The sequence below is a fragment of the Aphanomyces invadans genome (assembly GCF_000520115.1).
Source record: "Aphanomyces invadans strain NJM9701 unplaced genomic scaffold supercont1.39, whole genome shotgun sequence".
Lineage (NCBI taxonomy): Eukaryota > Oomycota > Saprolegniomycetes > Saprolegniales > Verrucalvaceae > Aphanomyces > Aphanomyces invadans.
The window spans coordinates 498,626-515,601 of NW_008580184.1; the positions used below are offsets into that span (position 1 = coordinate 498,626).

The window sequence follows — 16,976 nt, forward strand, 5'->3', positions numbered from 1 at the left end:
TATTTCAAAATTCCCCGCAGAAGGAATATTCCGGATGATGGTTTCAGTCAAACATTTTTTGCTTGATTCGAGACGACAAACATCGTCAATAGTGGTAACATTGGACACGATCAACATCGACGGATTTGCTCAGATGCTCTGATTTGCCGCAACGATGTTATCCTTCGCTGCCGAGGAGGCACAAGACTGCGTTTTAACTACGACTGGGACCGAGGTGGCCGCTTGGGACAAGTTGTGACTCTCCAGTCGTGTGTGTGTCCTGCTTGCGGCTGTTTGGTTTCGCTATTCCGACGTGTTCCGAAATTCCGGTCATATACGACATACAGGCACTCTACGTGAACATTTTCTCTCCGCCGAGCAGCCACGTCGGGTGATCCGATCGGTTTGAACCACCGTTGCAATGTCCACAGACCTCTACCGGATTCGAATTGTTCGCGTCGATGGGGTTCGACGCATCGTGATCTTCCGCGTGTACAACGTGTATTATGTTGGTTCCCACTCACTGCCCCAGCACCCCTCGTTCTTTGTCCTGCTGTTGACAGATCCATTGACGTACATTGGGGCAGGTGGCGCTAGTTTCGCCGTCCTCGAGTCGCCGTTCAACGAAGCTGTGACGTTGTGCCAAGCCTTGTCGCGAGCATGGATGACCAAGCATTCGCACGAGTACGTTGTGCGGATGCAAATCCAGTCGGACTCGTATCAGCCGTGCACAATTCCAGAAGTTGTGGCTGGGCAAGACATGTTCGTGTATAGTCGCTTCCCAGACGAAGACAAGCTCGAACAAGCAGAGTACGAAGTCGAGTTCACCGATGCCAAGTGGATGGAGCATTTCAAAGAAGGCCACGTGTGGCAAACAACCTCGTTTGATGTGCTCTAGTCTCCTTTATCTTGCGCGAGGACGCAGCGCTTGGCACGATCACTCCTTACGCCAACAATTCCACCGAGCCGCCCCACGTCACGACAAGATTTTCAGTGTAGTCGTCCATACTCCGTTGAACACAGCACGTTTACCCAACAAGATGTGATGCATAACGTAGCCATCCACCAAGCCGTTCCACCAGTGGCCATCTTGGACGGCAGACATTGGGGTAACCGAATCAATCCCCCTTAGCAGTTTCCCTCAAATTTTCAATCGCCGCTGCGTCAGCGGACTGTGCAGCTACTGGCGAGTTGTAGTTCCGACTAAATCACGGGCGGAAACCATGGCTGATCAGTGGTTGCTTGTCCTCCCGATGGGCAACGACTTCTTCTCCCGGCTCGACTGCATTCCGTTTCATCGGACGTGGCTGTGCTTGGCATGTTGCGTGGTCCAGTTTTGCGCCGGCTCCATGTACGCCTTCACGATGCTCACCGACAGCGTCGACGGAAACGTGACCAAGGAGGCGGCGAATCGTGTCCTCCTGTTGGCGTACGTTTGTCTGGGGGTGTCAGCCGCACTGGCAGGCCCTTTCGCCGAACGACAGGGTCCACGGCAGTCCATTGCGCTCGGAACCGCGATAGTTGCCATCGGGCAAGTTTTGTCACAACTCGCCATCACTTTCAAACTGCCCTTTGTGCTCCTTTTGGGGTACAAGCCCCTGGCGGGCTTCCTTGGGCTGCCCAACTTGAACAACCCTATGTTTGGCGTATGCTTTGGGCTCGGGTTTGGCGTTCTCTTGATCACGTCGATATCGACCGTACAAAAATGTTACCCAGACAAGCGCGGTGTCGGGGCTATGCATCGTTTGGGATTGGCAATGGCGCGTTTATTAAGTTCGCGTCCATGGTGCTCGAGGTGCCCATGGGAGCCGTGCAGGTCGTGCTGTCAGGCGAAGCCATGGCCAAAATATTTTGGACCACCGGTACGCGCACTCGTGTCAGCGCGTCTTCTCATCGCTGGACCAGGCACGTTCATCGTGGCGTCGTTGCTCATGAGCACGCTGGTGCTGCGCACACCCCCTGTATCGTACACGGTCAAGGGCAAGGACATCCACAACGTTGACAAGCATCGAGCCCCGAACCCGACGCTAGTGCAGGACGAGTTTTTGAATGTCGGCATGACGCAGGTCAACTACACCGTTGTCCAGCACGAATTGGACGTGCTACTTTCAGCAGGTCAAGGCCATGTCGCTGGTGCAGTGCTTAGCATCGACGGACTTTATTTGATTGTACGCGGCTTTTGCAGCCAACGTGATGCCGATCCTTGTGTTTTTGCCCGAGATCCGCCAGCTCGCGATTCAACTCGTGGGGCTGCGAACGCAAGATCAAGTGTACTCGTTCTTCTTTGACACTTATGGTACTGTTCGTGAGCGTGATTCTTTCGCCTTCACGGTCCGTGTTAGTGGGCAACTTGGGTGACCGCCTTGCCACCCCGCTCTTGTCCGACCTCATCACCCGTGTGTGCTATGCCAATCCTGCGTTTGCGAGAGAACTACTCGTGTTCGTTGGCCTCTTGGTACTCCAGTTCGTCGCGTTGGTCCTGGTCTTGCACAACTTCGACAATCCGGTCATGGTGCAGCGCCTAGCAAGCGTCCTGACTTCAGCTGCGGGCGGCGGCCTTGCGACCATCCCGTGCTTCGTCACGGACAAGTTTGGCGTGTACAATTCAGGCACCATGTACGGTGTCGTCTGGACGAGCTGGTCCTGTGGCGCGGTCGTGTCCGGGTACCTCCTGTCCAAGCAATTCTTCTCGATGGCAGCTGTGAGTGACCAACTCAGGTGGATGCTCATTCTCACGGGCACTGGCATCGGACTCATGGTGTTTGTCCGCACCAACTCAATGGATCGATTCTTCCACGGGTATCAATTCCGCGCATTCGGCAAAATCCTCGGACAAGTGCCGTTTCGCGTGCCGCCGCGAGCTACTGTTGACGACGTCGACGCGGATAGCCTTGTCACGATGGTCACCCCCGTGTGCCAACACGCTGGCCGTAGCGTCGGCAACTTTGTCGTGTGGAGCGCCGAAGACATTTATGGGAAAATCGATGTCGAGAGCAAGCGTTAATGCACGCGAAGGACGAGCATCTAGTGCCGTAGTTGTCGCTACGTCTTCCCGTTACACTCTGCATGCTGTGGAATCCTTGGGCTGTGAGTGTCGCGGCCGCATCAAGCTTGTCGAACTCTTACCGCGCCACAAGTCCATACATATACTAAGGAAACCAAAGCTAAGCTATCCTGGACGCCTTGCTCCGTCGCAGCCGAAATGATGCCATTTTAGTCAGCGTTCGTGCGGGTGGTCCAGGGAAGGAGTTGGTAGCCTTCATTTCCGTATAGCGCTCCATCGAAGACAACCTCGTGTCCACGGAGCTTCCGGAACTGGGTCGTCCGTGCTGCAGGACGACGTGCTCGAGCGCTTCGACCCACGCATCCATGTCTTGTTGTGAGAACGCCGCCAGGACAAACCTCCTCTGGGGAGTCTTGATGGCAATGCGCCAAATTGTTGTGTTCTTTGTGTCTTGATCGCGCATGAGGCAGTCAGGTGGCATGATTTCAATGTCTTGCAGCGTGCAGCGCGTGAGGTCGACCGACCCTTTCAGCGAACCGCCTCGGGTTTTGTAGTACAAGAGGCAGTCTCCTGTCAAGATGGCATATCGTGCCTTCCAGTTGTCCCGGCCGAACCAGCCGCGCTTCCTGCCCTGCTTGTAGATCGAGCCCATACGATACACCGTCGTGTTGGTCATCGCGATCGTCTGTGGAAACTTTCAGTGTGCATGCGAACAACGCGAACGAAGAAGGTCGTGCCACCGGTCATGGCGTCCGGTGGCCAGTGCTCGAGCCAGATCTGTGTGAGGAGGTGATTTGTCTCCGTACTGACATGACACACCGAAACCGTACATCTTGATTTCAGTATACCAAGAGGTGGGCCGTTTCGTGAGGGCAGTTTTAGTGCCCATGAAATTTTCATGAACCCGCTGCACTGCGCCTTTCGAAGGACAGCGACAAAGTTTGGGCTAGTCCTTCGACATCGATTTTAACACGGGGCCTATCAAGCGCCAGTCTCGACCCGAGGACGTCGATCCCCGCCAAGTATGCGCCACGAAGAACTCGCCTGGGTGGCACGGCGCAATTGAAACGGGGCGGATGGACGTGTGTACGACGCGATCATAGAGGTGCGCGCAGTCGTCGAACCACGCTGCTACACAGTAGTTCGCGGTGGATGCGAACACATCTGCTTCCCCGCATAGACTCGTCATCTTCCCACCTACCTTGGACGCGTGACTCATGAACCCCGGCAAGGCGAATGCAGGCAGATTGTTGCGCCGTGAGATGTCACACAAGTTGCCGATTCGCGCGGCCTTGGCCAAGCTCCGAAGTTTCCCGCACCGCGCGACCTTTTGTAAATGCGTCAGAGGTGACGCACCTTGAAGGCATCCAGGTCAATGTGCTAACGCACGCGAGAGAATGACGGAGGCACGCGACTAACCTGCTCGGTCTAATCTCAAAACGTAAGAGTCAGCAACTCCTCATGGTGCCTCCTCCAAGTGCTTCATCCGAAGCCGTGGTTTGCAGACGTCTCTGCCAAGAAGCGGTGCCAGACCACCGTTGGTATCGACGGGATCTTTCCGCAACAGCCCCTCCTGAATACGCCAACTTTGTCTTGGTCGATTCGCAAGGATTGTTTTGTGTGCCAAGAGCGATTTCATCGCATCCATCGAAAGAAGGCCTACTGCACCAAATGTGGTGAAGTCATGCGCTCCAAGTGCTGTCGTACATGGGCCTCCACGTTGTCAAGGTCAAGGCATACACCTGGGCACCCCCACGGCGACTGGTATGGCCGACGCTACCGAATCCAGCCATGCTCACAAGGAACCGACAGATCCTGTCGGTCACGATCCTTGGCGCACCCAGGACCCAGCTCTCTTTGCCGACTGCGAGTTCGCTCTCCGCCACGGAACGGGCCATGAGCAGGCAAAGGCCCCGTCTCGAGATAAACTTATTGGACTTGATTGGTATGTTGTTTGGGTTGGACTGTCTGCATACTAGTACATGTCTGCATACATTAGTGGGTGAAACATGGTGCGCAATGGCTGGAATGCTTCTGCGACGTCCAAGACTTCTTGTCTTCACAGTCGAATGCGATGCCCCAACCAAGACGGGATGTAATGGAGGCTCTGAGATGCCCGCAGCCGAACCCAACTTCGACCGCCCTGGAAATCTCTCCGCATGGATGGCTTGTACTCGATCTCAGCTCGCGACCACGGCGACCTACCTCAACCGAACAGCTCAAGGGAGGTTTGGCATTCATCCTTCGTGCAAGGTCCAGACTGGAGCTCTGGGATGCTGGCCATCGAGCCACAAAGAGCAAGGCAATTGCTTTCTTAGCCAGGTCGCCATGTTGTTGTTTACACCTGACATTGCCACCGCGGTCTAAGATCTTCCAAATCAAATATTCATGCTTTGTTTAGATATGGTATTGTATATATGCACATTTTGTAGAATACTTTATGCTTCGAATACTTTCAAAACAACCTGTAGGCAATGCACCCACAGGTCGGTTCTCGAGACCCGGACGGGTTACATAGATGAGGATATCTTGACGGCGCACCACCACGCCGCTGTTGTTGGCCCTTTGACCTCGTCAAAATGGCATCACCATCGGCACCGTGCCTGGTGCCGCACCCGCCTCGGCGGTCGTCACTTCTACAGCGCAATTCATCCTCGCTCCGCCTGCCCTGCAATGACCCGAGGGCCGCGTTGCCGCTACCAGCGCTTACCATGGACACACCGTCGCTGTCGAAGTCCGACATCGAGTCCCTGCTGGAACAATCGGGGGCAAACTTCACGGCACTACAAACTCGTTGCTTGGGCCGCGACGACCGATGGTCGCTGCTAGCCCATTCTCGCAAAGTCCATGTAACTTCTTGTGAATCCACAGAGCTGGCAGGGGTGTCAGTCTTGTCCAGCGCCAAAATCTACGCCACGTTGGATGAAGTGGTTGCCCTCCAAGACAACGCGACCTTGTCCATTCAACACTTTTCAGAGACTATCGAAGAGTCCAAGGTGCTATATGTACTCAAGGAAAACGCGGAAGACTGCGTTGTCGTGAGGTGGCAGGATCTAACCTTCGGCATTCCAATTCAAAATCGCGACGTTGTCGTTCTGGAGGTAAACCCAAGCTCGGGCATCCCGATGTAACGTCATGTGAACCATAGACACAGCGCGAGTTCTATTGCCCGGATGGACGAAAGGCATTTGGCTTTGCTCAGCACTCGATAGCGCTGCCGTGCTGTCATGATTTGTACGAAACGTACCAGTTGGTGCGGGCCTCCATGCACCGCTCCGGGTTCGTGGCTGCAACTCATGGCTCGTGCACGTCATTTGGTGGGATAGGATGCTCTTTTTCGAATCGGACGTGGACGGTCAGTTAGATGTGTATTTCCACACCGAGATGGACTTAAAAGGATCGATTCCGCTGTGGCTGTCCACACACCTCCTTCGCCAACGAGCATGTCGGGAGCTCGAGACCCTCAGCACGACGCTGCATGAGAGGAGGCTCACCAAACGCATTCAGTACCAATACGTGATCACGGTGCCTAAGGCCGATCGCACGCACTGCTGCTACTGTCTGTATCCGTTCTGTTCGTGGCGACGAAAATGCAATTGTAAAGTGTGCGGCGAGGTATGGTTGAATTCTAGCCATCGATTCCGACATGATATTGTAGGTCTTTTGCTGGAAATGCACGCAGTTCTGGCGCCTCGAGTCGCAAGAACGACGCGTGTGTGTTGGGTGTGCGAGCGACTTCACAAGCGACCCAACCGTCCAACGCCGCCCCTACTATTTGGACTCGACGATTCAAAGTACCATCCGTGCTTGGACGGTTGACGACCTCAGCTTTCGTTCGTCTAGGAGTCTTCCCCATCCTGCGACATCGCGCATCGACGTCGGCGACCAAAACGTGCAAGATGAGGTCCATGCCTGCCTCATACGATGACAAACGCAGCACGGAGAACGAGTCGGACGACATTGATTTTACAGCCACGATGACCTCCAACTTGGCCGTCCTCGGCGACAAGAAGTCGCTGATTGAAGTGCCGATCATGGCGACCAGACCCTGTCGATCTGTGTCCGCCTTCTTTGTATGGTGATGTTGTCCAACGTAAATGTAAACTGAGTCGTCGCGTCTTTCGAGTTGATGGATCGCTTGGTGGTGGTCATCGCGACACTTGAGTCACTGGCATAGGAAGACCGACGTCGTCCGTCCCACTCGAGATTCAACAGCTTCGACGTGTTTGTTGCAGGCTTCCCAGAACGAGAGCTTGATTCGCAAGGTAGCACAAACGTCGTCCGTGTCATTTCCGCTGCCAGAGGACGCCTACGTGCTGTACACGTGTCGATGGGTGGTCCCAATGGCACCGTTGCGGTGTGCATTTGAATCTAGACTCGTTCGAATACGATCCAAATGAAGATGGTTTGCATCTTGGCGACGGACGCAGCTGACGAGGGCGAGTGACGCCAGAGAACCACAAGATTCGCATAAATGCATGATACCTCTGCCGGTCAAGTCGCGCAAGGTCACCCGCCGACCCCTCGTTCTTGTGGAAGGCTATGCAGCGGTGCAAATGTGGAGATAGAGTCGACAGAAGTAGACCTGACTCCCCAAAAATTGTGCTAAAGCATCCATCGTTGTGCGCCGAGTTTGCAGGAATGAGATCCGACCGCACTGCCAAGCTCGTGTCCGTTGGATCCGACAGGTCCGCAGGACGAGAAGTGGCAGCGACGGCACGTGGCTTTCCAAGTCCATGAACATCCCGCGCCTCCAACCCTGTCGTTGAATCTCGACCGCCGCCAAAAGTGCCACTGTCCAGGAACACTCCTCCGACAGCTCACCAACACCGGCACCTTCTGCAATTTCGACGACCCACCCATTTCGAAATTTGGGTTGCGCTGCTGCGCACCCACGGCATCATTTGGCATTTTGACTCGGAACACGCACGATGATGTCTCTGTACGTGATGGCCAAGACGATTCGCGCCGAGAACAAAGAGATGCACGAGGCCGAACTGCCCCGGGACCACCGCAGCCACTGCCTCAACTGCCGAAAACAGTTCAACCTCCTGCGGCGAAAAGTGAAATGCACCACGTGCGGCGAAGGGTTTTGCAAAGACTGCACCGAAGTTGTTTTATCCGACGACGACAAGCGCACATGCCACTACTGCTTCAACTCGTTCTACAAGCACAGCATGAACACAGACTGCAGCTTGCCCACGCCGACCCACGGCGACGGCTCGAGCAACGTCGACAACCTCTCGATGACGGTCGAGTCGTTTTACAAGACGTACTATGCCACACTGCAGAAACCAACGTCGTTGTCGGCGCAGGACACGGACACCGCGACCGATTCCGACCGGAACAGCGACGACTCGGACGATCGGCGATCGTCCATCCCCATCTTGTGACTCGCCAACTTAAGTTAACACACACGTATTTATTTCGTCATGCACGTCATGCTTGGAAGAGTGCTCTCGACAAGAGTTCCGCGAGATGTTTGCATCGAGGGTGTGCGATGGAGCTACGTCAAAGGCAAGCCGTCTGTCGATCGGGATGTGGAGCTTGGTAAAGGACAATCGATCCCAGGGAACGCCTCCACCCCCCAACTGCATGCGGGGACGGATGTTGCACGTAGAGGATCCCCAACTTGCTACAACTCTTTTGCACGTCCCTCGAGGCGCTGACGACACTTGATTCCCTCTCTCGAACATGGGAGGCAGGCACTGTTCACGAAGCAGACGCGCATGGACGGCTTTTCACGTAGGGGCTTGCGTGCGCTTACACTGTGTAAAGGACTCGGGAGTACACGTCATGCACTTGGGCCCAGGGAATCTCTAGAGGAAGGTGAACTCTGTTGGGAAGGTTGGGCAAGACAATCGATATTTGGTTTGCGATGGTTTGGTGGAGACGCGGTGGGCTGTGTATTTGGCTGAACTGTTCACTGGCACGCCACCGATAGAGCGCGCCAATGACAGCACCCGGGTGCGTTTACATGGGAAGTGGCTATTGCGAATCCTGTCGAATCTCAACGGCAATGAGACCAGCCCGGTGACACGTCTTGGCATTCGCCCATTTTGATCGCACAACATGTATGCGCTCTTTGTGGCGGCCAAGAGCATCGTGAACGACACCAAGGGCACCTCGATCAAAGATAGATGCCACGGCTGCCACCGCGCATTCGTGCGGGACCGCAAGACCTCGACGTGCCGCCACTGCGTCCAGGTATGATACGTCAGGATCCATCCCTTGACATGCACGCCTGTGCAGGATTATTGCACTTCGTGCATCGAACGACAAAAGGGCCCCCGACGAGTTTGTGTCAAGTGCTCCGACAGTCGCAGCAGCTCCATGACCCACCCGATCGCTCTGCCATGCCGGCAGCGATTTTATGTGCACGACGTCCGCGCACGACAGCGGATGGAACTGGCCACCAGCTACGAGCGACCCACGGAAGACACGTGGTCGAGCGACTCCCTGTGCAGACCCAGCGAACTCAGCCCCCTCGCCACCAGCATGAGCTGCGCTGTGGACAAATCGTCGTGGGAAATTTGGAGCGAGGAAGACGACCTGGCTGTCTCGCACGCATCCGACTCGTCGTGTCTCGAATGGCGCGGCCACACATCCGTTCTCCTGGAACCTTCCGCTACCACCAGATGCACCAACAGACCACTTTCGAGACCACAGATGAACCCTGCCCTCCAGTTCACACCCGATGGCACATTGGAGCACAGGGATCTCCACTGGAGCCTCGCTATTCCGCAGCATGTCCCACACGGGTGAAGGTCTCTTGATCCAAACCGTGTTGCGCCCGTTCTGTGGACTAGATATAGGAAAATGTATATAAATATATGAATCTGAGAGTTCAGATTCAATTTATGCGATGAGGCACCGACGCAACTTGTTCAACTTTTTCCACCGGGGCGACGTGGGGCAGTCCGAGGCTCTTGTGCACGCAATCGACACAGGCCAACGACACGCGCATCAGGTTGTCCGGCATGCGCTTATCATGGCACACAGAACCCGTGCCACGTAGCCTTGTTGATGGCGGGTGTGGTAGCTGCGGCAAACCGCCGTCCTCTCTCTCAAGATTCAAAGTCGACTGTCGCATGGGAGGTTCCACTGCCGAACGCAACGATGGCGACTCAAATGAATCAAGAGACCAAGGCCAACCGCCATAGGTGGCTTGTTGTCAGAACTCGCTGCGTTGTCGAGATTCCCACCATAGAAACTTGCTGTTCCTTTTGGTGCAACAAAACGCACGATGCCTGGCGCACGTCGCATGTTTTTGCCACGTCGAACGCGCTAGTGTCATGAAGAAGATTGCCATTCCCCAATTCACCATGTACGCTCTGTTTGTCGCAGCTCGCAGCGTCATCTCGGACAGCAACCGCGAATGCCAGATGAACAAGAAGCACTGTCGCCTGTGTCGAAAGCGCTTCAACCCGTTCCGCCGACGTAACTCGTGCGCCGTGTGCCACGAATGCTTTTGCAGCAACTGCATCGAAGACGACAACGTTGTGGGCGAGCCCCCCATGTGCCTCTACTGCGCCGACTCGTCCCAGCAACGCTTGCGCATGGCGTCCCCCAGCCAAGAAAAGGGAACGTTCTTTATTACGTTCGAAGACCCTCGACTGTCTTGCAGTTCATCGGTCGAGCGATACTCCCTCGACATCATGAAGGGCAGCCATTTGTCTCGCCGCACATCGAGCATCGCGACGGCCTCGTCGGACTTCACAGACGTCGATGAGTTGTATCGGTTTTCCGACGACTTGTGGCCATCCGACTGCATTGTTCTCAAAGACATCGTGCCTCGGCACTTTGCAAAGCCCTCCCGCGCCACGAGCGGGCATCGGAGATCCGGCCAGTGGCACTTCTAGGGCCACCAGCACACCATTCCTTCGACCCAACCATTGGAAGTTGCGTCGACTTATTAACTTAACTAACTTATTCCTTTTCAACTTGATCAACATGGAGTTCGATTGAGTCGGGCGACTGTCGCCACAACCGTGGATCGTAGAACGCTTGCACGTCTTTGGCGAGCTGACCGGTCGCAATCTTACCCCCATCCGACTGGCATCCCGATCTGACCACTGCCAAGGTCGCTGCCCGGATTCGCACAGGGGGCGGCAGTCAACTGGCGTGCGATGTGATCAGCTCAAAATCCAGAAAGAGTCGCCACAGACCCTCCGGATTTGGCAGAAGAGTTTTTAGCTACAATTTCGTATGGTGCGTACTTTGACAATTGCCAGCACATGAGCTTCTCTGACCAATAGCATGGCTTTATTGCATTCGAATGAGCCAATGATATCGCTGGATCGAAGCCGTCAGTATTGGTGGCAACTCCACCATGACGAACACGACGGTCGAAACCTCGCGGCCGGCGAAACCAACCAAGGCCCCGGCGACGAAGCATTCACAGCACTGCAAGCCGGCGCATGTACAACACCATGGTAACAAACAGCGTGTTGCATTCGACAAACACCGCACATCGCACAAGCGCAAAACCCCAGCGTCTTCCCATCCGCCCCCCGCCGTGATCAAGAAGCCCAAGAAAGATGCCCCCGACACAGTCAAACTAAACAAGGAACTGGCGCAATTCGCGAGCCGCAAACAGCTTCCTGAAGCCCAAGCTGTGTTTGAAAATGCTGTCGCCAAGCGTCTAGCCAACTCGTACACGTACGTGAACATGATGAACGTGTGTGTGCGCTGCGGCAACCTCCCCCAAGCCGCGACTGTGTTTGAATCCATGAAAGCCGCCAAGATCGCTCCTGATGTCGTGGCATACACGACTCTTATCAAGGGGTTGTGCGGCGAAGGTCGCCTGACCGACGCCATGCAGCATGTCCGTGCCATGGAACGTGCCAAGGTTCCATTGAACATTCGAACGGTCAACACGCTGCTTCGGGGATGCATCTTGATCGGCGATGTTAGCACGGCCGAAAGCATCTTGGACGCGACTTTGGGAAAATGGAAAGTCGCGCCGGATGACTCGACGTGGGAATACGTCATTGCGTTGCTGTGCCGCAACTTGCAGCTGAAGAAGGCGTTGAATGTGTTTGGTCGTGGGTTGCTCGCTGCCGGGTGCAACGTTGGGAGCAATACAGCTACTCTGATCAATTTGGCTCGTGCCGCCACATTGCTTGGCGACGTTACTATCGCGGAGAAGTACGTGGCGATGTCACAGCGGAGCTTGGACGCCCCACAAAAGGCTAACGCCGCAGAACCTGGCAAAGAAGAGACTGGAGGGAAGCGTGGGTGGCACGAAGCGTCTGAGTCGCGCCAAGAATCGCTCGCCGTGTTTCTGAAGATCAAGCGAGACGAGCTTGCCCGCGAACTCAGCGTCATTTCAACGTATTTGCAGCAACTCGCCAAACAACTCGGAAACGACCCCAGCAATGAGTTAACTCGACATGCGTCGTCCATTTTCGAAATGTACAAGAAGGTGCTGTTGGTGCCGTTGGTGGTCAAGCCAAACGTGGCGCTGCCGGCAACGTTGGCCACCGGCGTCCTTGACACAATGGGATTGCGAGCGGTACTGAAAAAGCATTTTCCTGAAAAAGTCGACTCGATGGAGTCAGCTTTCGGCCGCCGCTTGACCTCTGGTTCGTTGATCAAGACGAAGAAGGTGTTCGGAAAAGATTTGGTCCAAGATCTGCCGCTGAAGCTCGAAATCTGCAGCGGCGCGGGCGAGTGGGTCGTGAACCAAGCCAAAAAAGACGTAGGGAAGGCTCTGTGGGTGGCCATGGAGATTCGACACGACCGCGTGTACCAAATCTTCACGCAAGCCATCTTCGATCACGTGGACAACCTGAGCATTGTCGCTGGGGACGCTGCCGTCATCATCCCGACGCACATGAAGAAGGCCCAAGTTGATTTCATCTTTGTAAACCAGCCGGAACCACCTCAACAGACAGGAAGCATGAATACTCAAGCGAAGCATTTGCTCACCGCGCCCTTCCTCGACGACTGCATCGAGCTGCTCAAGCCCGCCGGACGCCTCACCATCGTGACTGACAACAAGTGGTATGCCCAGTTTCTGTTGAAGATTGTGTCCAAACTTTACCATGTCCATGGCGTCGCCCTAAAAAAGCGCCAAATTGTCGAGTCCTCGGGAACGTTCCACATCTACATGGGGCACCCTCCCAAGGAATGTGGCGTCGCCGACGAACATGCGTCATCGTACTTTGACCGCCTCGCCAAGCAAGACAACATCCGAGGCAGCCAGGGCACCTACTTCCTCTCGGTCGCCAAAGATAACATCATATAATCTGTCATTGCCTCCATCTTGTCTGTAACGAATGCAGCCGTTGGTGTCACCATGGCCTCAACCTTATGAACTGTCTCCTCCATCACAAATATCATCTCGAATGGGCTCCTCGTCAAGGCCCATGGACCATGGTCCTCGTGTCGACCGCGGGAAGGTTCCCGATTGTGCATGTGGTGCGAGCCAGAATTCTGAAGTCTCGACGTTTTTTTATGACTCCATCCAAATATCAAGTATAAATAATGAGCGACCATCATTCCCTTGGTTCCGACGGTTTTGTGAGGCCATATTGCAAAATCGTCCGGCATGGGCGGCGATGGGCAGTTGCATGGGTCTGCGCTGGGCCGCGTTTGCACCGTCACGTTTCCACAGGCCCATGGAACTCCACGCGTGATTCTGGACACCGAATATGTATGTACCATAGGATGGTCCTTCTTCGACCATCTCCTTGTCGCCTTGGCACCATCTTCAGTGTGTCTCCGCCTCTGCCACATCAAAAACGACGACGACATTCGGTGGGTCGTTAATGATGCAACCCTGCTCGCCCTGTTTGAAGATTCATGCAACCAACATCACACCCTGCATGCAGTTGAGGATCATCCTTCCTATCGCGCTGGAAGGATTGTCGTGGAGTCGCATGCGAGTCCAGACTTCTCTCCCAAGCTCTGCAGTGTGGAAATTGCGCGCATTCAAGAAATGGAAGAAGAAAAGTCCAAGCACTCTCAAGAGCAATGTGACGATAGCAGCGTCGACGACATTGCGCTGGAAGATCACAACCTGTCTGACATCGAAGTCAAGGTCACCAGCTCGACTATCCATGCCACAAATCTCATGAACAGCATTCGGCACTTTTTCGATCCCAAGCCTGCCATGTCCAACTCAATCGATGACCCCGAGCCAAAAAAGACCAACTGGTGGTCTGCATCAACGCAGCTTTTTCTCAAACCATTTGCTTCCAAGTCCACAGCCACGAAGCAGACGAAAATTCCCGACATGACGTACCGATATTCGGAGCCTCCCATGCGGCCCATGAGCGCATCGCATCAGATCCAGTTCCCAAGGATGTCGTACAATACCCAGCCAACCGAAGGCGACACCACTCAACACAACTTCCACATCTCGTCGTCGTGGCACCACCATGCAGATCGCATGAGTGCTTCGATGAATCTCCCCACCACCAAGGAGAGCACGATGGGTTCCTTTGTTTGGATTTAGACAAGCAACTTAATGCGCCATAACTTATTCATAAGGTTAGCAACTCTGTGTCGTCGTCATTGCAGCACCGTCCCATTTTTGCTGTTCAACCTCGAAACCCCTCAAGGATCACGACTTTTTTGGATAACGTGATTTACGAAATTTGTGCATTTGTTCGAAGTTTCAACCTCTCAATATGGAACTTTATTGGATAAAATCAAAACAAATACGGAGATTTGATTGGATTCAGGTGCTTTCTGGTCATGTGATTGGTTTTAACTGCAATCTGGGCATGTATAAATATTTTTCTGGCGCGCCGAACGATCGATGGTCGATGCCGCGGCCGTCGTTGGAGATGATACGTCCTTGAGCCAGACTGCAACATCGCCCAATGCATCGCAGAAGTCGCCTCTGACCTTGCCAACCCACCGGCAGGTCCATGACACGTACAAAGTGATCACACCTGTGAACTCTCCAAAACGTGCTCCTGCATCGACCGACCCCGTGAGCCCACATAGTTCCGCTGTCGTGCAAAAGAGACCAAATCTCCATCTGAACTTGAGCATCATCAAGTCGGCTCCCTCTCGCCCGCTTGTGCCCAGTGCCACGGGTCGCGTGAAGAAGGTGACACGTGACATTGCCGCCCTCGACTTTCTTCAAAACATACCCATGTCATCCGAGTATTACAGCTCAACAAACGACGCAAGCTACCTCAACTCGCCAGTGCCACACGACTCGAATGAACCCGGTGGAGTCGTCATGTCCGACAATGAGGATGACCATGCGCTCGCTGGCCGTCGACTTCCTGGACCAGACTGCCAGGTCGTGCGGATGCCTCCATTGATTCGGTATGTTGTCCGTGATCATGTGCGCAATTTAACATCTTGATGCAGCTACCGCATGACAACAAAATACCCCCCGGCATCGGCCACCGTACGGCTTTGGGAAGGCAACATGAACGAGCAAGGGCTTCTGAATGGCAGGATATTCCTCTCGAGCGGCAAGGGTTACCCCGTCACAGTCACATCTGTGATCAAAGTACGGTCATCTGTGCTAGCTATTTCTCGCAAGTCCTTCCGTGTATTTGACGGTATTTCGGTCCAAATTCCAGTCCTAGCTACTCGGCACAATGACCATGTTGAGCGCAAAAGAATTGCATCACTCTTTGCTTTGTGGATAGTACAATGGGAATCAAACCAAGGTGCGGCACCCCGTGAGTTATCGTGACAGCGTTGTGACTCCGTACGACTGGCGGGGCAAGTCGTACTTCCAGCTCTTGCACTCTACGTGGAGCAGCTGCGATATGGACCGCGATGCCCAAGATAAGCATCCTGTGCCGCTGCAATACCAACCCAACTTTCTCGACAATCCAGAGTATGTGCCTCCATGCGACATCCTTGGCAAACAGCGCCGATTCATGGCAAATTTAGATACCGCCAAGGACGGCATAAGGACGTGATACGAGGGGACCGGAAGCTCGGGCCCATGGTCAGCAGCATCATGCGCTTTGTCAAGCCCAATGACTTGAAAGAGGTGCAGCGATGTGCTGCGTCAAGGATAACGTTTCTCTGCAGGAACTGAACAAGCAATTTCGAGAAGCCCACCCTTGGCTCCACGACTCCGACCTGAGCTTGAGCAAGATCCGCAACCTCAAGCAGGAAGCGCTGCTCATGGGCCAGCGCATTCACCTGGACATCTCGACAGTCGCCCTCGCGTGTGTGTACTTTGAGAAGCTCGTGCTGGAAAACGTAAGAATCTATTGAATTGTTACGATTTCGAACGTCGTGCATTAGTACGTGACCAAGACCAACCGAAAGCTGTACATGTCGGCGTGCTTGATTTTGGCCGTCAAATTCAACGAACCAAGGGTACTCGTGCCTCTTCCTTCGTTCCTTCTTCGTGTGGTGCTTCATGGAGTCAATCAGGGCACTGACGATCTCTTGGTCGTGGTCAAGAAGCTCTTGGTTGAGATCGACCAAGTTCACTCGATACCATCACGTGATGTGCTTGCCGTCGAATTTCGAGTGTACGCGGAACTATCGTTTGCGCTGCACGTGCCGCTGACCGAGATACAAGTGAGTTCCTTTTGCTGATTTAACATATACTTGAGTAACCAACGTGTCTAGCCGCATTTCGCGCGGTTGCTCAAGTGCATGGAAAGCAACCCCCGCAAGTACTTGGGCGAAGACATCTTTTCGTTCTACTCAAAACTCGTGCACGATGAGGTGGTAGCACCCCTGCATCGGACCGACGACGACGACTTGGACGACGATGATGACTGCACCGATGGAGAACACTTGCTCAGCGACGCAGAAGAACTGGAGGACGAACCGACCGAGACGGGGCGCACGTCACTGTTCCCGTGGAACCAAGTGTCGTTTACGCAGTGGTGGAAGGATCGGACGTAGCGTCGAATTGAAATGAATCGGCCGGGTGCAGGCCCCACGTCAAGTTGTTTAGTAGGTGTCGCTCGGACTAAACTCTGATGGGCGGAACGACGTGCTCGGATTCGAATGCCATGTGACGATCGTGCGTGGCTGATCCAGCCTC

The 16,976-nt window shown here is 54.4% G+C and overlaps 11 protein-coding genes across 14 annotated transcripts; 9 read left to right on the plus strand and 2 right to left on the minus strand.

Annotated features, from left to right (window-relative positions):
* Positions 1–262: 262 nt before the first annotated feature.
* On the plus strand, positions 263–1,073 carry H310_12478 (hypothetical protein). The gene has a single exon (XM_008879533.1). The coding sequence runs from the start codon at positions 401–403 to the stop codon at positions 875–877; it is 477 nt and encodes a 158-aa protein (XP_008877755.1). The 5' UTR covers positions 263–400; the 3' UTR covers positions 878–1,073.
* Positions 1,074–1,119: 46 nt separating this feature from the next.
* On the plus strand, positions 1,120–3,775 carry H310_12479 (hypothetical protein). The gene is made up of 5 exons (XM_008879534.1): positions 1,120–1,663; positions 1,696–1,841; positions 1,885–2,112; positions 2,165–2,275; positions 2,322–3,775. The coding sequence occupies exons 1-5, from the start codon at positions 1,203–1,205 to the stop codon at positions 2,981–2,983; spliced, it is 1,608 nt and encodes a 535-aa protein (XP_008877756.1). The 5' UTR covers positions 1,120–1,202; the 3' UTR covers positions 2,984–3,775.
* On the minus strand, positions 2,953–3,782 carry H310_12480 (hypothetical protein). Its single transcript, XM_008879535.1, has one exon. The coding sequence runs from the start codon at positions 3,657–3,659 to the stop codon at positions 3,144–3,146; it is 516 nt and encodes a 171-aa protein (XP_008877757.1). The 5' UTR covers positions 3,660–3,782; the 3' UTR covers positions 2,953–3,143.
* A 1,780-nt stretch (positions 3,783–5,562) lies between these two features.
* On the plus strand, positions 5,563–6,911 carry H310_12481 (hypothetical protein; the record flags this gene model as incomplete). The annotated part of the gene is made up of 4 exons (XM_008879536.1): positions 5,563–6,084; positions 6,132–6,262; positions 6,310–6,598; positions 6,642–6,911. The coding sequence occupies 4 exons, from the start codon at positions 5,563–5,565 to the stop codon at positions 6,909–6,911; spliced, it is 1,212 nt and encodes a 403-aa protein (XP_008877758.1).
* A 15-nt stretch (positions 6,912–6,926) lies between these two features.
* H310_12482 (hypothetical protein) lies at positions 6,927–7,575 on the minus strand. The gene has a single exon (XM_008879537.1). It carries the CDS (start codon positions 7,346–7,348, stop codon positions 7,016–7,018), a length of 333 nt encoding a protein of 110 aa, XP_008877759.1. The 5' UTR covers positions 7,349–7,575; the 3' UTR covers positions 6,927–7,015.
* A 284-nt stretch (positions 7,576–7,859) lies between these two features.
* H310_12483 (hypothetical protein) lies at positions 7,860–8,419 on the plus strand. The gene has a single exon (XM_008879538.1). It carries the CDS (start codon positions 7,915–7,917, stop codon positions 8,374–8,376), a length of 462 nt encoding a protein of 153 aa, XP_008877760.1. The 5' UTR covers positions 7,860–7,914; the 3' UTR covers positions 8,377–8,419.
* A 601-nt stretch (positions 8,420–9,020) lies between these two features.
* H310_12484 (hypothetical protein) lies at positions 9,021–9,827 on the plus strand. Its single transcript, XM_008879539.1, has 2 exons — positions 9,021–9,190; positions 9,236–9,827. The coding sequence occupies exons 1-2, from the start codon at positions 9,056–9,058 to the stop codon at positions 9,746–9,748; spliced, it is 648 nt and encodes a 215-aa protein (XP_008877761.1). The 5' UTR covers positions 9,021–9,055; the 3' UTR covers positions 9,749–9,827.
* A 254-nt stretch (positions 9,828–10,081) lies between these two features.
* H310_12485 (hypothetical protein) lies at positions 10,082–10,995 on the plus strand. The gene has a single exon (XM_008879540.1). The coding sequence runs from the start codon at positions 10,279–10,281 to the stop codon at positions 10,843–10,845; it is 567 nt and encodes a 188-aa protein (XP_008877762.1). The 5' UTR covers positions 10,082–10,278; the 3' UTR covers positions 10,846–10,995.
* A 310-nt stretch (positions 10,996–11,305) lies between these two features.
* Positions 11,306–13,263, plus strand: H310_12486 (hypothetical protein). The gene has a single exon (XM_008879541.1). The coding sequence runs from the start codon at positions 11,316–11,318 to the stop codon at positions 13,233–13,235; it is 1,920 nt and encodes a 639-aa protein (XP_008877763.1). The 5' UTR covers positions 11,306–11,315; the 3' UTR covers positions 13,236–13,263.
* A 268-nt stretch (positions 13,264–13,531) lies between these two features.
* Positions 13,532–14,511, plus strand: H310_12487 (hypothetical protein). The gene has a single exon (XM_008879542.1). The coding sequence runs from the start codon at positions 13,539–13,541 to the stop codon at positions 14,445–14,447; it is 909 nt and encodes a 302-aa protein (XP_008877764.1). The 5' UTR covers positions 13,532–13,538; the 3' UTR covers positions 14,448–14,511.
* Positions 14,512–14,737: 226 nt separating this feature from the next.
* On the plus strand, positions 14,738–16,950 carry H310_12488 (hypothetical protein). 4 transcript variants are annotated; one of them, XM_008879544.1, is made up of 8 exons: positions 14,738–15,274; positions 15,320–15,464; positions 15,607–15,800; positions 15,857–15,959; positions 16,001–16,174; positions 16,220–16,294; positions 16,352–16,501; positions 16,553–16,950. In XM_008879544.1, the coding sequence occupies exons 1-8, from the start codon at positions 14,754–14,756 to the stop codon at positions 16,832–16,834; spliced, it is 1,644 nt and encodes a 547-aa protein (XP_008877766.1). In that variant the 5' UTR covers positions 14,738–14,753; the 3' UTR covers positions 16,835–16,950. The 4 variants fall into 4 exon arrangements, with proteins under 4 accessions (XP_008877766.1, XP_008877767.1, XP_008877765.1 ...); XM_008879545.1 differs by having other exon boundaries at positions 16,220–16,501; XM_008879543.1 differs by having other exon boundaries at positions 16,352–16,950.
* Positions 16,951–16,976: the final 26 nt, after the last annotated feature.

Coding starts and splice junctions, on each gene's coding strand:
- H310_12488 (XM_008879545.1), top strand. CDS start 14,754: ATGGTCGATGCCGCGGCCGTCGTTGGAGATGATACGTCCTTGAGCCAG. Junction 15,465..15,606: donor CAGTCACATCTGTGATCAAA/GTACGGTCATCT, acceptor CTTTGTGGATAG/TACAATGGGAATCAAACCAA. Junction 15,801..15,856: donor AACTTTCTCGACAATCCAGA/GTATGTGCCTCC, acceptor TGGCAAATTTAG/ATACCGCCAAGGACGGCATA.
- H310_12486 (XM_008879541.1), top strand. CDS start 11,316: ATGACGAACACGACGGTCGAAACCTCGCGGCCGGCGAAACCAACCAAG.
- H310_12482 (XM_008879537.1), bottom strand. CDS start 7,348: ATGCACACCGCAACGGTGCCATTGGGACCACCCATCGACACGTGTACA.
- H310_12478 (XM_008879533.1), top strand. CDS start 401: ATGTCCACAGACCTCTACCGGATTCGAATTGTTCGCGTCGATGGGGTT.
- H310_12483 (XM_008879538.1), top strand. CDS start 7,915: ATGATGTCTCTGTACGTGATGGCCAAGACGATTCGCGCCGAGAACAAA.
- H310_12479 (XM_008879534.1), top strand. CDS start 1,203: ATGGCTGATCAGTGGTTGCTTGTCCTCCCGATGGGCAACGACTTCTTC. Junction 1,664..1,695: donor TTTGGCGTTCTCTTGATCAC/GTCGATATCGAC, acceptor AATGTTACCCAG/ACAAGCGCGGTGTCGGGGCT. Junction 2,276..2,321: donor GTTCTTCTTTGACACTTATG/GTACTGTTCGTG, acceptor GGTCCGTGTTAG/TGGGCAACTTGGGTGACCGC.
- H310_12480 (XM_008879535.1), bottom strand. CDS start 3,659: ATGACCAACACGACGGTGTATCGTATGGGCTCGATCTACAAGCAGGGC.
- H310_12485 (XM_008879540.1), top strand. CDS start 10,279: ATGAAGAAGATTGCCATTCCCCAATTCACCATGTACGCTCTGTTTGTC.
- H310_12487 (XM_008879542.1), top strand. CDS start 13,539: ATGGGCGGCGATGGGCAGTTGCATGGGTCTGCGCTGGGCCGCGTTTGC.
- H310_12484 (XM_008879539.1), top strand. CDS start 9,056: ATGTATGCGCTCTTTGTGGCGGCCAAGAGCATCGTGAACGACACCAAG. Junction 9,191..9,235: donor CGTGCCGCCACTGCGTCCAG/GTATGATACGTC, acceptor ACGCCTGTGCAG/GATTATTGCACTTCGTGCAT.